Source organism: Puccinia triticina, chromosome 2A, assembly GCF_026914185.1.
Source record: "Puccinia triticina chromosome 2A, complete sequence".
Taxonomy (NCBI): domain Eukaryota; kingdom Fungi; phylum Basidiomycota; class Pucciniomycetes; order Pucciniales; family Pucciniaceae; genus Puccinia; species Puccinia triticina.
In genome coordinates, this window is record NC_070559.1 from 4040356 (window position 1) to 4055621 (window position 15266).

Here is a 15266-nt window from a genome sequence, read left to right on the forward strand (position 1 = left end):
CTCTTATAACATCCGTCCCTACTTTTTTGTTACAGAATACATGCGACGTCGTGTCCAAACTAAATTACCATCTAGCGACGTTACAACGGCTCGGATCTACCGAAATATATAGATACCAAGAAAGGAGGAACAGTAACGAAAGTGACCATATATATATGTCTTTCCTTTGCGGCGACCCACAAAGTGCTAAAGAGTCCCGAGTTTCAAAATTAGGGTCGACCCCGCTTAGGAGGTTTGATTAAACGTCACCCTCAACTTTGAAATCACTGAAAGTCAGTCTTTCTCACTAATTGCAAGTTTCCCCTTGACGACTTTTGTTTCTCAAACCTGATCCATCGAAACTCTGGCGCCAGGTACCTGCGGTGATGCTTGACTCAAGTTCTGATTCTCTCTTCCGGGATTACACAAGGATTTTGAAAAGAGATAGCCATTCCTTGTTTGAACGACTCACTATCAAGAAGGCAATGTTCATCACGTACATGGTACTCCTCAAAATAGAGGGATGACTATGAGCATTACTCCATCCAGTTCCCCGGCCGGCGAAATCGGTGTGACAGCTTGTCCGAGTACTCATTGGAAGGTGTTTGCCGAGGAGCATTAATACATCCAATAGTATGTGCCTCGATGAGCCCACGCCGAAGGCAGTCGAGATACTTCGTGGCGAATTGGTACGGCACAGTACCCCAGTGAACGAACTCCTAGGCTCGATGGGGCGTTTTAAAGAAGAAGCCATGTTTCTTAGAGCATCCTTACCGGTCGAGCTATGTTGGCGCAAGTTTTGACTCGCAGCTGTTGCAAACTAACTTAGCGACAGCGATTCAGCCGTATCGGTTCGGCTTGCGCGGGGTGGAGCTGAGTGGTGGGCGCGGGAAATGGCAGTTAGCTTCGAGCTAACCGTCACTAAATGTAGTGACGGTTACACCCGGGGAGTCCATCCACGGGGAAATCACGCGGATTCCACGAGGACTCCACGTGGTAGCCGCGCGCGAGGTCGGACCAGCGGCTTTCGGTCCAGGGAACACGGGATCACCACCGGGAGGATCACCCGTGGATTCCACGGCAGATTTCGGCACCGCGTGGAATCCCCGTGGATTCCCTGTGATCACGACGTGAAGGTCGGGCCCACGGGTGGATCACGGGTCCTTCAACCGTGGACTCCCCGTGGATTCGCCGTGATACCCACGGGCGGGTCGAGCCCACAACAGGCAATCCGGACACCAGCTATAAAAACTGGATTGTTTTGCAGCAATTCATATTCATCTGGAGTACAGGGTAGAATATGCTGCATTCCATGGATTTAAAAAAGAAAAACAACAATAGATCCTATTTTACAACAGGAGAGAGAATAAAAATAGAGCCAAGAAAATAAGGCAATCGTTGCCAAATCTCGACAATCACCACTAGTCCACCAGACTCCTGAAGAGACATCAGTGAGCGCAACGATCAACCAGTTGACACCGCAATGATGACCGCAGGTGGGAGTACCCGGCACAATCTCCGGCGTGCTTGGCGTCTGTCTTCTGCTATTCTCGCTTGTCGTCCGATGATTGCTGTCGTATTCGTCAGACAAAGAGTGCTTGGGACGAGAGGTGGCTCAGAGGCCAAGTAACCCTTGGACAACCTCCTGGCCAATCTTGTCGTGCAGAGCTGCTCTGAAAGCAGCGTTGTTTGAGAAGCTCGGCTTGTTTTCCAAGAGCTCGGTCTCTATCGCAATGAAGACCTAGTTGAGTAAAGCGGGAAACCGGGGCAGGAAGGGAAGAGAGAGGCATCGAAGGCAGAGGGAAGGATCATGCGGCGGCTGCGATCACAGGGGCGGGCTCGGTGGCCGCCTGCGAGACCTCGGGCGTAGTGTTGGCAGGAATCTGTGGGGCGGCGTCGGAGACGGGCACGGGCTGATGGTGCGGAAGAAAGCTGCTCAGCAACAGCGACTCTGGCAGAGGGGGATAGTGTGCTTACCTCAGCGGGGGCTGCCGATTCGGCCTCTTCTTCCTGTGTGGGCTCGGGCTTCTTTGTGGGCTCTTTCTTCTTCTCGCCAACAGCGCCGAACAAGCGGCCGCTGAACCGTTGGGCCAGCTTGGCCAAGTCCTGCACCAAAAGAAGCATGAAGAGATGAGTGGACAGCTCTGGGAGAGAGAGAGAGAGGAAGATGGATCGGCTGACTTTGGGGGACTTTTCCTTCTTCTCAACTTTCGCCTCCTCTGGTGTCTCCGCGGGAGCAGCAGCAGCCTTGGCCGGTGAGGCTTCGACAGCCTCGACGGCGGGCGCTTGAGGGGATGCAGGAGCAGCGTCCTGGGCAGGCAACGTCAGCGTGCAGTCTGATCGGACCCAACAGATGCGGGGGGGGGGGGGGGGAAACAAAACATACTTCTGCAGGTTGGGGGTCGGCGGTTGGCTCAGCAGCGACAGGGGCCTCGGGCTCGCTGGCACAAGTCCCTTGTTGCCCTGGGTCATCCAGAGTAATCAAGCCGGACCGGAAGTTTGAGCCGCGGCGGTTATCATCAAATTAGCCCTAATCTCCCGGTGAGCTGCATTCTTGTCAGTTCCACCGGCAATGCAGGGCCAGCCGTGGGTTCCCCGTTGTTGAGAACAACAAGGAATCCACGGCTGCCCCTGCATGTTGTGTGCTTGTGGGCTCCACTGCGATCCCACAGGCGGCCGTGGAATCCTCATCATTCTTGACGTGGAAATCCCAGGCGGGTGGAGACGACGGGCTTTCCCGTTGTCTCCACGCATTTTCCACAGGAGGGTGGAGACGACGGGGGGAGCAGTGAATTCCACGTGGGTTTCACGTATCCAGTGATCCCGTCGTCTCCACAAACCGGCGGGCCAGGAAGCACCCCCGCCGTGTAGCTGAAACTCAAGCTTCTCACTAATTTAGCTTGGGCTTAGCTACACCCGGTGTGGTTGACATTGGTGGCTAAACTAGCTAATTTTGAGCTAAACTAGTCACCGGTAAGGATGCTCTTACACCACGGGAGTGCGCCGACGTCGGTTTGCTGATCGTTTCTGCCGGCAACCTGACCCTCCCCGACCCGGCCAAACCTTCCTGCTGGCCGCCGTCGTGGTGTCGCGGTTTGCAGCCACAGTGTCGGGCCGACCACAGGCGCTGCCGCATATCTGACGGCAGCAGGGGCAGCCCGCCAATGTCCCGACCCTCGTGAGATACCATCTTGCGATGCCTGAGACATCGTGAGATGGCGTCCCGCGGTTGGGCTGCCCCGCCCGATGGGATGGGCAGGCAATCGTCAGGCCGCCATCCTGAGGGGCCTGTTCACACGGCCGTGAGATGGGGACCTGCGGTCGGGGCGCCCAGGGCTTGCCGTCAAGCCAACCAGACAGCTTGACCGGATGGGGGTGCTGCTCGACCGATCCGCTGTCCGAGGATTATAGGACGGATGGGGGAACTGCTTGACTGATCTGGGGTCCGAGGATTAGAGGACCGTTCACTCATGTCCGACGGACTACCGGAGCATGCCATACGGCTCAACAGTCCGGATTGCTTGCTGCTGAACGTTTGGTTGGACAGATAATCATTTCATAGGCTATGACCATGTCTATATACAAGTGAGCGACCCCCGTCAAATAACAGGGCAGGACAAAAGAGATAAAGAAACAACCCCGGATGGGGACCTGAGTTGTGTGATATAGAGGCGTAACAACGAGAAGGAAAGAGAGAGATACAACACCCCAACATTTGGTTGGGGTAACAGACAGGTCCAGTTCGGACAACTTGAGCAATATGTTGGCGAGGGAGTTAAGCGGCGGGTGTGCGGTTCGACCTCAGCCGCAACCTCATCAGGGGTTGGGAGCTTGAATCCTTAGGATTCACAACATTGTAAATTGTACCTTGACCGTGCGGCGGTTGATCCACGGCTGCTCGTTTGTTGCTGGTGCGGCCTCGTGGGCACGGGTGAGTGCTCTCTCGGAGATGAGTGGAGCCTCGGGAGGTGAAGATGAGGGAAGATGAAGGGGAGGAGACAAGGGTGGGAGCAAACCAGGGGGACATAAATTATAAAGTCCCGATCAAAGGGGGAAAAAAGTGGGTGCTGCGGACTGCTTTGATTCAATTTCCCAGCAGCTGACCATGCAAGGCTTCGTGGTTCAGCTGGTCAATGACCGAGCGGCTGTCCTTAGGGACTCTTACGGTCGGGCTGCCAGCTTGCATGCTGGGCAGCTGACCGACAGCCTGTGAGATTGTCGGGCTGCCGACAATCTTGGGCGTTGGTTAACCGGCGGGTGACCGTCAAAGGCCTGGGAAACACCTGGCGGCAGTCTGCCGGGTGCGGACCAGGTCAGCCAGTGGGCAGCAGACCGTCCGGTCGAGCCAGCGATTGTCCGCCCGGCAACAGACCGGCAGACCGGCGGTGGATCAACCTTGGTCAAGCCACCGTGGGTCCTGCCGGCAACACCCGGGCAGACAGGCGGCGGATTGACCGAAGTCAGTCCGCCGTACCTCTTGACGTCAAGAGGTACGGCGGACTGACTGTCTCGACACCCCGACAACGGGCTGCCCTGTTTTCACACGGTAGCCCGACGTGGGCCCCTTTGTCGTCGGGTTGTCGGTCCGAGGGAGCCCAAATCGCTCTTGTGGTGTAGTAATCTTACTGAGTTCTCGCTAAGACGTTTCACTGAGGCTGATGGACAGCTCATGCAGGGCCATGCCAGCTGGTACTTCTTGTCCCGCCAAAGCTGCTGGGTGAGCAAACATGTCAAGTGGACATGTGCCCGGGCAGAAAGGACATTGGGGGTCGAAGTAGCAGCTGTTGACCGTCCGCCTTGTAGGCGGTTGCGAGGTCCAGCACTTGGGGTGAGACACGGCCATGGGAGAGACATGACGTCATCTCCAATGCTTGCCGTGTTTTTCCTGCCAGAGATCACAATTGGGGCAGCTTAACCTGTTGACCGTGCAACCTTGCCTCACGGACCCGCTCAACAGTTTGCTACAACCAATACAAGGCCCTACGTTTCTGGATAAATGTGCTAACTTGACATATAAATCCTTGTGGAATGGTCAAACAGTGGTTGCATTCCGCCGACCAGGGAGGCAGTGGCAATATCAGGACATCGGGAGGTCGTCGGCTTCCATGTCAACATGCGGTCCGTATGCATGAGAGCAGTCACTTGCAAATGTGTTTATGCATATGCACATTACAGACCTCAAAAAAATCCGTGGCAAGATCAGACGTCCGAGCCCGCAAATTACACCCGAGTCTGAGATAAACAGGAATAACCATGGTCAAGTCGTCAGTAATCTTTCCATTGTTGTATGGGATACATTGTGCTTAAATCGTATGCCTCGTTCATATTTTTTTCCAAAGGTACTTTCTTCACGGTGGCACGGAAGTCTTCGGACTGGTCGCGTCCAACACGTCGAACTCACTCTTTGATGGCAAGCGGGTATTCGTTCCAGCGTTGGAAGATGTGTATGTTTGGGATGTGAAAAGGGGCGAACTAGTGAGCACATTTCCTAGCCGAATGATCCAATTCTTTCATTTTGCTCAAGTTGGGATTTCGCTTCAAGACAGGAATGTGGCATGCTACTGGCCATTATCATCCAGTCACATCTATCGCCCGTTCGCCTTCTGACCCCGACAGGTTTGCAGTTGGATATCAAGATGGCTCCGTTCGGATTTGGTCATCAAAATCTAAAACAGAAACTGCAGTTTTCGAAGGGCATCGTAGGGCGATTTCTTGCTTGGAATGGGACAAGGATGGGGCACGTTTGGCTAGTGGGGCTGTCGATGGTGAAGTCATCATGTGGGATGTTGCGGGAGAGAGTGGTCTTTTCAAGTCAGTATCTCTCCTTCTGTAGTATTCACTCAAACAAAGTCGATCATACATCTTGCTTACCTTTCCCGTTTTGTTCAGACTGAGAGGCCACAATAATCGTATTACTGGTCTAGTGTTCTTATCGGGTTCTACTCCAGTCTCCGACCCATCATCCTCAACTTCTCTTCCACCCCCTTCAACACACTTACTTACCACCTCTCAGGATACATATCTCAAGTTGTGGGACCTCGAAACACAGCATACAGTCGAATCCGTAATCGCTCATCGTACCGAAAGTTGGTCTGTGACTGTTATCCCACCCTCAAGTCGGAGCGACGGTCAAGATCCAGATGGCAACGTAGAAGACCCTATGTTTCTATTAATAACTACCGGAGGAGACGGAGAAGCCAAGCTCTGGACATTGTCATCAAATATCCTCATAAATGGTCCCCAACGAGCCAGCAATGGTCAAGGTTTCAAACGAGCGATTGTTCACATCGGAAATTTGGCTTTGAACACTTCAGGCGCACATGGCAAACGTGTCTCAGGCGCTACTGCACATCATTACACTCTACGTGGAGGAATAAGTGGTATTGCTATCGCTTTCCAAGTCGGAGATCGTTCTGTAGAAGTTTGGCGGATTCGCAGTGTCGAAGAAGTCAAGAAGAAACAGGCCCGGCGCAAAAAGAAAGAAGCGGCAAAAACTCGGAAATCTGGAGAAAAGAAAGACTCTGAAGAGAAGAAAGACACAACGGACGCAGAACAAACAGTCACTTGGCTAGACCGCCTGTGTCCCTGGATCATGCTAAGAGGATCCGGAAAAATTGCGTCTTTTGCTTTCCCTCCGACATCGAATCTTGCTTTATTTCCTTCCGCGGAGCGACCTGCAGAATTACAAATCCTTCTTGCTCTATCAAACAATTCGGTCGAAGTAATGTCGATTCCCAGGCCGACTACTTCTGCCAAATGGGCATCCCTGGAGGCCGAAAATCTGTACAAGGTCGCCTTGCCCGGCCACCGAACCGATATCCGGACAGTCTGCTTGTCCTTTGACGATCAGCTTTTAGCCAGTGGCAGCAACGGCTCATTGAAAATTTGGAATCTGAAAACTCAAAAATGTATCCGCACCATGGAATGTGGCTATGCCCTCTGCGGCACTTGGCTTCCCGGTAACAAACATGTAAGTTGACTTGATCAATTTCCAATAAATTCAGCTGACTTGTCTAAGCTTTGAATGCTTTATGTAATAGGTCTTGATCGGAACAAAGGATGGCCGTTTGATGTTGTATGAGCTCAGCTCATGTGCTTTGTTGCAAAGTTGTGAAGCTCACACTGGTGCAATTTGGTCTATCGACCTCCGACCAGATGGAAAAGGGTTTGTGACGGGCGGTGCCGATAAATGCGTCAAGTTCTGGAACTTTACGGCTAAGAAGACTTCTGTCGAACCAGTCAATCAAGACAATTCGGATACCACTTCCTTCAGCCAAAAAACATTATCTCTGTCAATGTCACATTCCAAAACGATGAAGATGTCGGATGATGTGCTTGGTGTTCGGTATAGCCCAGACTTCAAATTCTTGGCAGTCTCAACTTTGGATTCAACGGTCAAGATCTTTTTCCAAGACACTCTGAAATTCTTCTTATCCCTCTATGGTCACAAGGTACGTCCCGTCCGATTCGCTAGTCGGTTGCATGTCACACTAAGTATGCATTCTTGGATTTTAGCTTCCGGTATTAGACATGGACATTTCGTTTGATTCAAAACTCATCGTCACCTGCTCTGCTGATAAGAATGTCAAGATTTGGGGTCTTGACTTTGGAGATTGTCACAAATCAATTTTCGCTCATGAAGAAAGTGTGATGCGTGTGGCCTTTGAAAGCGGTTCGCATTACTTTTGGACCGTCGGTCGGGATAAACTAGTGAAGTATTGGGATGGAGACAAGGTACGTGGTTGATTTTCCAATCAGCTCGTCTATGTGGCTTAGATCAGATTTATTGATCACACCGCTTTTGCACACATTCAACGCTCTTTAGTTTGAAAATATTCAAACGCTCACTGGTCATCATAAAGAAGTTTCTTCGCTCGCCGTCAGTCACAACGCCAAGTTTCTTGTTACCGGTTCGTTTGATAAGTCGATTCGGATTTGGGAAAAGACCGACGAGCCACTCTTCCTTGAAGAAGAACGAGAAAAAGAGCTAGAACGGCTCTATAACCAAGAAGAAAACGAACAAGCAGACCTGATGGCAGTGCGACAGCAGAAATTGAAGGAGAGTGGAAAGGAGGGCGAAGTTGAGGAGGCTGGTGCAGTATTGAAACAGACAGCCGAGACTCAGATGGCGGGTGAGAAGATAATCGAGGCACTTAATCTTGCAGCCGAAGATTTGGAAGCGTTCGCAAATTACCAATCAGTCAAAGCTTCTATGAAAGATCCAGCTATGGCCAAAAAGTTGGCTCCTCCCGCGCGGAGTGCGATCTTCTCGGCGTTCAACAACATCTCTGCTCATGCATATGTGCTTAAGGTGGTGGAGAAAGTGCCACGACCGGCACTTGAAGACGCATTACTGGTTTTACCTTTTGCACAAGTGACAATGCTGCTCACGCACATAGACCATTGGATCTCGAAGGTGAATACCCTTTTCTCTACAATTTTGGAATTGAAGTTGAACTAGGAACTAATCATAAGACCTTTGCTTTGCGTAAACGTATCCAGGGTTGGTCGATCCCTCTAGTCTGCCGGATCCTGTTCTTTCTACTTCGGACGCACGAATCCCAGATCACTGCGACCAATGGCTTGAAAACGTCGATCAATTCGATCCAGAAGAAGCTCTCGACCCGCTTGTCCAAACACAGAGAGATGGTCGGCTACAATGTCGAGGCGATAAAGTTCTTGAACCAATCCTTGGATCTCCAGCAGCAAGGAAAACGGTTCTTTGATGATCCGGACCTTAAGTCGGTCGATGAGATTCGTGGGATGATCGGAAATACCCAGAAGAGACGCAAAGTAGTCATTTAAATTTACTTCATAGATTTATCACATCCATGCTCTCAATATCCCTGTGAACCCTCCCTCTCCAAATGAAAATAGATATCAACTGGACAGCACCTGTTAACATTTTATTACGGATGCCAACTAATATGTATTGCTCCTAAACGAATGTGTCGACTCTCTTCTCGTCAAACAGTAGTGAGCTTAGCTCATTTGACTTGCTTGCAACACCTTCCTGTTCGCACCATGGCAATCCAGATATCAAAGATGAATGCGGTTGCCCAAGTTACTATCACTTTCATGTGTCTTTGTAATACACGGGCCTTTTCAAACAATAGGCGAAGAGAAGAAATTAAGGCAAACGAACTGAACCTAAAAGAACTGAACCTAAAAATTGACTCAACGGGTTTTCACAAATACAAAAAAGGGGTGGGTGGGCGTGCTTCTAAACTTGTAAATAGCCAAAAAAAAAAAAACGAAGGACGAAGGAGGATAAGATATCGATCGGGCGAACAGCTGATGTGATGTACATATACAATGTACAATGGAGAGAAGAGCTAATAGAGGGATTAACGAAAGGTGAGGAGGAGAAGCATGAATGTGCAACCCCCGGCAACGGTGGCAAGGATTAAGGTGTCCCGTCTTCTTCGTGAGTTGATCATGCTGATCAACGAGTTGACTCCCGGTACAGCAGCTGTGAAGAGGGTGAGCCGAAGCGTTACGAGTAAAATCAATTCAATCAGGATATGAGGTAAAGGATTCAGGAAAAAGTGGAGATGAGAGGACTAACCAATCACGTTGCCCATCCGAGAGTTACTATTAAAGAGAGAACGACGTTGGGCAGAGAACTGGTACCTAGTTTCGTAGGCTTGTCCGAGGACATCATCAGCCAGCCGATGACTAGAGTTGATCGAGTTTCTATCGTTGAGATGGCGGTCTTGTTCGGAGGCGATCTGGGAAGACTTGAAGGATGATATTTCGGACCTGACCGAGGAGAGTAGGGATGCACGTTGTTCGCATTCGCGTAGGGAGGTCCTCGTTCGTTTGAAGTCTCGTTCGTACTCTTGGAGGACTTCCTTGTGTCGGTTACAGGCGTGCGTCATCGATCCTGTAGGCGCAACTGAGCTCGTTTGGAGCAGTCTGTATATTTGATCTACTTGTAATGAAAGCTACATTTACAACCTCCTTGTCAGTATCATCCGGATTCAGGTTTAAATATTTTTCTTCTTTTTCTTGGGAGGGAGGGAGAGACGAACTTGTTTCAGATTATCTTCGATCCGTTCTTCAACCTCTCGAGATTCCGAAATGGTTCGCTCGCTCAGCTTCCCATTTGAGCTATAAGCGGTTGAGACGGAGGTGCAAAGTTTAGCATAGGTGGTAATTTCTGATTCCAATGTATTCTCCAGGCTGCGGACTAAGAATGAGATGAAACAAAGCTCATGATGTTATAAATGAGGATGCTTAGAACAATGAATAGATAGGAGACGTACTCTGCCGACGGAGGGTTTCCCAAGCTGAGCGTGGAGCACAAGAAAATCGCAGTGAGAGCATCGTCGGATGATGGTGGGGAGAGGGAAGGAAGGTGAGGATCCAAAATTAATACTCGAGAGACAATAAGCAGCGAGAGCACAGACAACAAGGCGGCCCGTGTGAGGTAGTGGATTGAGAGGTGATACGTACAGACCTCTCCCTGTGAGCTCATTGGGAATATCGGGATGGCTTTTTTGTGCGAGGGTGACGATGGTTTGCAGGTTGGGCTTGAGGTATTTGTTTCGGATGTGGCTGGCTTCTCGAGGCTAACAAAACTGGGATGGGTCATGCTATGACTGACCCCCGATTCCGGGCTCTCCGGGTAGTACCCGCGGGGAGGACCGTGGGTATCGCACTCCGGGAGGGGGACACAGGACCCCGGAGAGCCTTTGTACCAAGCCGCCTCATGTAAAACGTATCCGGGGGACACCTCCTCGCCTGGACCGTCGGCCAGCTGCCGGGAGGGGCTGGAGGGTGTTCACAGGTGCCAATTCCGGCTTCCAGGGCACCGGATCAAAACCCTAAACGCAGTGCGCCATTGGCTTGGGTTGGCTTCCCGCCACGAGGGCGTCCTCTATCACCACGCAGGCACCCGGCACTGGGAGGCCGCCGGTCCGGCTGAGTCGCCGGGGCAGTATGATTTTTTCGAATCACCCGGCTGTGTACGCAACGCCAGCGGAAACATTTAATAACAAAAGTCAATTATAATCTACGTGGAGACCACCTTATTCAACGTGGTGTTGCAAAAGATACATATGGAAACCTTTACATACATACATACGAAACCTCATCGTCAATGTTACTTTGTGAGTGACTAGTACTGCCGACGACCGTAAATGTTATAGGGCCGCGTATAAATGCCTGGAGGTCTTTCGCCGCAAATCCCACAAAAGCTTACATCAGTCAACCAAAATTTAATATACCAAGGACGACTATATCGAATTGGTGAGGATTCTAGTAGCGATTATCAACCAGCAATAATTCTGGGAGAAGGTAAATTGTACAAAATCTTGTTCCAATGCTTGCACGCCTTTAAGTTTCAAGGTAGGTTTGGCTAACCACACATTGTCCCAGGCTCCTTGTTCAATTCCAGTTACCTGGTGTTATCGTGATTTCTGCTCACTTTGCTATAAGCTTACCTTGTGGGCCTGATTCCTGCCCGACATGCCTTTGAAATCTGGAAAAGAGCCCTATAGTGTGCTTGGTGTCTACCCCGTCGCGGTCCGGTCCAGATTCCGGATATTTTTAGCGCTCGCATTCACCTCGGCACTAGGCTTATACCTTTATTCTTATTCCCATCGACCCATTCCTCATGAGTTGGCGCGCCAACCTGTTGGGGGCGTTAAGCAGTCCCTAAACTGGACTGATGATCTGAGTCAAGCAGACAGTCCGGTTTTGCCACAGACCGGTGCACCGATAGCGGCAGATGCCGTTGGGGCAGGCCTACCCGACTTGATCAACACATACACCCCTGAAGAACTGATGAATCTGCCTGTACTGCATCACACTTTCGAAGATCCATTCGACCCGCGAAACGGGTTTAGACCACTCCGGGATTCCCACTCCCCATGGCTAGCAACTTCCCACAATGGCGTTCTCCTGACCAACAAACTCAGCAGGAATCGGTTCCCTCCCGCTAACTCGATTGATTCATCCCGCGGAAGCTCGCCACCACCGATACCGATTTGGCCGTCGCATAAACTCTTACGAGAGAAGGAAGAATCACTCAAAGCTCCCATTCCTAAACACTTGATTGCCGGGTTGAATACTAGCTATGTCTGGGAGGGCAGAGAAAGGATTAAAGAAGGGAATGTACCAAAAATACAGTGGCCAGGATTCGATAAACCGCATTGGGAGACGGATTCGGATCGGATTAACCGCTTGGAGCGTCAGGGATGGGTCAGACGTGGATTTCAACACGTCTGGGAGGGTTACAAAGCCAGGGCATGGGGACATGATGAATTAAGACCAGTATCAGGATGGGTGAGTCAAGTAATAATTAGGCCTGATAAATCCAAAGTGGTAATGACTAAGTCAGATTGAGGGATTTATCTGAGTGTGGTTGACTCACATCCTACTTTTTTCTTCTCTGATCTCCCTATTCTGACTTCTTTATGTGTGAAATCCCACCAGTTTGAAGATCCATTCGGCGGCTGGGGTGCCACACTTGTTGATTGTCTGTGAGTATTGATATCTCTTGTTTTCTACTAGTATGGCCTCATTCCATTTTCCCAGACTTTTGTCGTGCAAACTAGAGATTTTTTGATAAAATGGATTTTTTTTATAAAACAAGATATATACTGAGCCATCCCAAATAGAACTAACCAACACTATTCTCTTTCCAGTGATACCCTTCTTATAATGAACTTGACACTAGAATACAACGTGAGGGTTTCATAGATGAAAACTTACAAATTGATCATCTCTCTTATTTTTTGTTGAATGTCTTACAAAACCATTTACAAAGTATGCAAGAACTCATGTCAAGGCTATTGATTGGGGGCAAATAGTTGGAGAGGTCAGGGGTTTAGGTTACTCTCTGTCAAACAATCCCAAGGTATCTCTCTTTGAGACTGTGATCCGCTGTGAGTCAAGCAAAACATCCCCATTACCCTTGAGATCACCTTGATGCACAGGATACTTATACAAATTTATAAAATGTAGATTTGGGTGGTCTTCTCTCTGCTTATGACTTATCAGGAGACAAGTTAATGCTTGAAAGGGCAGAAGAACTGGCGGAGTGGCTTTTACCTGCATTTGGGACATCTTCTGGAGTGCCACAAACCCAATATGAAATAGGCTCGTCAGTTGGTTTCTTCTTCTACTATAGTGGTTGTTTTACGTCCATTATGACTGAAGCAAAATGAAATTTTCCAAAATTTTGATCTCCTACAATCCATTTATTCCCTCTCACGCCATCATAAATTGTAGGAATCCACTTGGGGGAAATGTTGGAAGGGTTGTTACTTCAGACATTGGATCATTGACATTGGAATTCACAAGATTAAGCCAGCTGACATCAAAAGGGTTTTACTTTGATGTGGTCAGCCTTTCAGATTTTGATTTATCTCTTACACCATAATAATTGGATACAGCCTAGTCTTAATTCAAACCATTTTTTATCAGGCACATAAGATAATTGATATATTGGATAGTGAACAATGGCTCTCTCCCAGCCGGCTGGGTACATTGTTTCCCACAGTCATTGATCCTGACTCTGCAAGTATGGTGGACGCAAATTACACATTTGGTGAGTTCTTTTTGCTAATAAGAATTTCAAATGGATGTTAATCAAGTGTTCTTGTCTCTGTAGGCGCAATGGTTGATAGTTACTATGAATATTTAGTTGAGCACATGCTCAATTTGATTCACCTTCTTTATTGGCGCACTAATAATCTGACAAAATTTTGCATCATAAACTCACACAGATAAAGCAGCATCAGTTATTACGCGGAACACACTCGCAGTATAGCAGGATGTACACTTCTGCATTGAATTCTGCTCGCACGTACCTTATAAAAACCTACGAAATTGAGTCAGCTGGAGGCAAAAATCTTACTGTCATTGGTGATTCTCAGTCGGGAAATTTCAGGCCTTCCCTAGACCATCTTACCTGCTTTGCTGGTGCAACAATTGGGCTAGGAGCTCAGCTTTTGCACAAAAAGGAAGACCTCAATCTGGCCATGAGAGTTAGCTTTTTTTTTTATTTCATAGCTTCAAGTCCTCACCTTCCATAGCTATATGTCTGAATTTGACATTCAATATCTTCTCCATAGCACACAGATGCCTGCGTCTGGGCGTATGAATCAACCAAAACTGGAGTTGGCCCAGATGAGATCTTCCTTGTTGACAACAATGATCCCGCGCGATGGCAACCAGTCCTCTACAAAGGTTTGTTTCAGGAAATGTTTTTTGATTTGAATTTAGAGCTAATACTTGGGTCAAAATGAAAATCAGGCAAAAATTTTCGCGAGTTGAAACCAGAACCAGTGCAGGGTGCCACACTCCGCAATCCTTCCTATCTTGGCCGGCCAGAGACAATTGAGCAAGACAAATTTTCCTCCAAACTACTCAAGTTCTATAGCTTCCAGATGAATTTCAATGCTAAAACTCTTAAATTTTTTTACAGGTCGGTATACTACATGTGGCGGATTACTGGGGACCAACAATGGCAAGACAGGGGATGGAGGATGTAAGCTTAAATTACGATTTTTGTAGGAAAATATCTTCCTGTGTTTCCAACTAAACACTTTGACCTCATTTCACCCAGGTTTACCAGCTGGATGGAAGCCTGCGTGACTGAGTTTGGTTTTGCAAACTTGGAAGATGTCAATGCTTGGCCACCCATGAGGTTTGATAGACAACAAAGTTTTGTTTTAGCTGAGACGTAAGCATCTCTCTATTTGCTTGAAAATATATTGAATAAACATTGAGAGGAGGGTAGCTCACTCTGATTTTGTATGAATAACACCAGATTCAAATACTACTATCTTCTATTTTCTGATCCGGACTTGGTGTCATTGGATGATTACGTATTCAACACTGAGGCACACCCCTTACGAATTGACATCCCTGAAAAGCCTTTGAAGACATATTGGAACAAATCAGATGAATCCCTTGACAACATATTTGATCCACCAGGGCTAGAAAAGGGCAAGCACGGATATGGGACATTTCTTCAACAATGGGCTCAGGTTGATTTAGCTAAGCTCAGTCAAGAAGAGCATCAGGTGTACAACAGAGTTATGGGTATAGAAAGAACCTAAAATACATTCAACTAAGCAGAATAAAATATGTAATTTCAATAGTTTGGTTAATGAAATTCTTTACTTACCAAGAAAAATGAAGCCCTCACTGAGATTTTAATTTTTCCTGACAAAAAACACCCAATACAAACTTCTGAAGAATTTTTGACCCGAGGTGATGAAGAGGAGAAAAGAAGAGCTTGGTGTTTTTGAGCTTGAGGAGGAGGGGCAGTG

General features: G+C 48.6%; 4 protein-coding genes across 4 annotated transcripts; 2 read left to right on the plus strand and 2 right to left on the minus strand.

Annotated features, from left to right (window-relative positions):
* Positions 1 to 1787: 1787 nt before the first annotated feature.
* Positions 1788 to 4833, minus strand: PtA15_2A409 (uncharacterized protein; the record flags this gene model as incomplete). The annotated part of the gene is made up of 5 exons (XM_053166428.1): positions 1788 to 1892; positions 1957 to 2085; positions 2161 to 2289; positions 2366 to 2410; positions 4606 to 4833. The coding sequence occupies 5 exons, from the start codon at positions 4831 to 4833 to the stop codon at positions 1788 to 1790; spliced, it is 636 nt and encodes a 211-aa protein (XP_053017651.1).
* Positions 4834 to 5232: 399 nt separating this feature from the next.
* Positions 5233 to 8784, plus strand: PtA15_2A410 (uncharacterized protein; the record flags this gene model as incomplete). The annotated part of the gene is made up of 8 exons (XM_053166430.1): positions 5233 to 5243; positions 5319 to 5454; positions 5522 to 5790; positions 5869 to 6949; positions 7020 to 7430; positions 7495 to 7713; positions 7805 to 8395; positions 8482 to 8784. The coding sequence occupies 8 exons, from the start codon at positions 5233 to 5235 to the stop codon at positions 8782 to 8784; spliced, it is 3021 nt and encodes a 1006-aa protein (XP_053017652.1).
* A 542-nt stretch (positions 8785 to 9326) lies between these two features.
* Positions 9327 to 10308, minus strand: PtA15_2A411 (uncharacterized protein; the record flags this gene model as incomplete). Its single annotated transcript, XM_053166431.1, has 4 exons — positions 9327 to 9451; positions 9548 to 9926; positions 10014 to 10171; positions 10248 to 10308. 4 exons carry the CDS (start codon positions 10306 to 10308, stop codon positions 9327 to 9329), a joined length of 723 nt encoding a protein of 240 aa, XP_053017653.1.
* Positions 10309 to 11451: 1143 nt separating this feature from the next.
* Positions 11452 to 15053, plus strand: PtA15_2A412 (uncharacterized protein; the record flags this gene model as incomplete). Its single annotated transcript, XM_053166432.1, has 13 exons — positions 11452 to 12270; positions 12421 to 12467; positions 12633 to 12672; positions 12755 to 12872; positions 12952 to 13090; positions 13219 to 13330; positions 13414 to 13537; positions 13601 to 13632; positions 13716 to 13976; positions 14064 to 14178; positions 14245 to 14479; positions 14558 to 14674; positions 14762 to 15053. The coding sequence occupies 13 exons, from the start codon at positions 11452 to 11454 to the stop codon at positions 15051 to 15053; spliced, it is 2451 nt and encodes an 816-aa protein (XP_053017654.1).
* Positions 15054 to 15266: the final 213 nt, after the last annotated feature.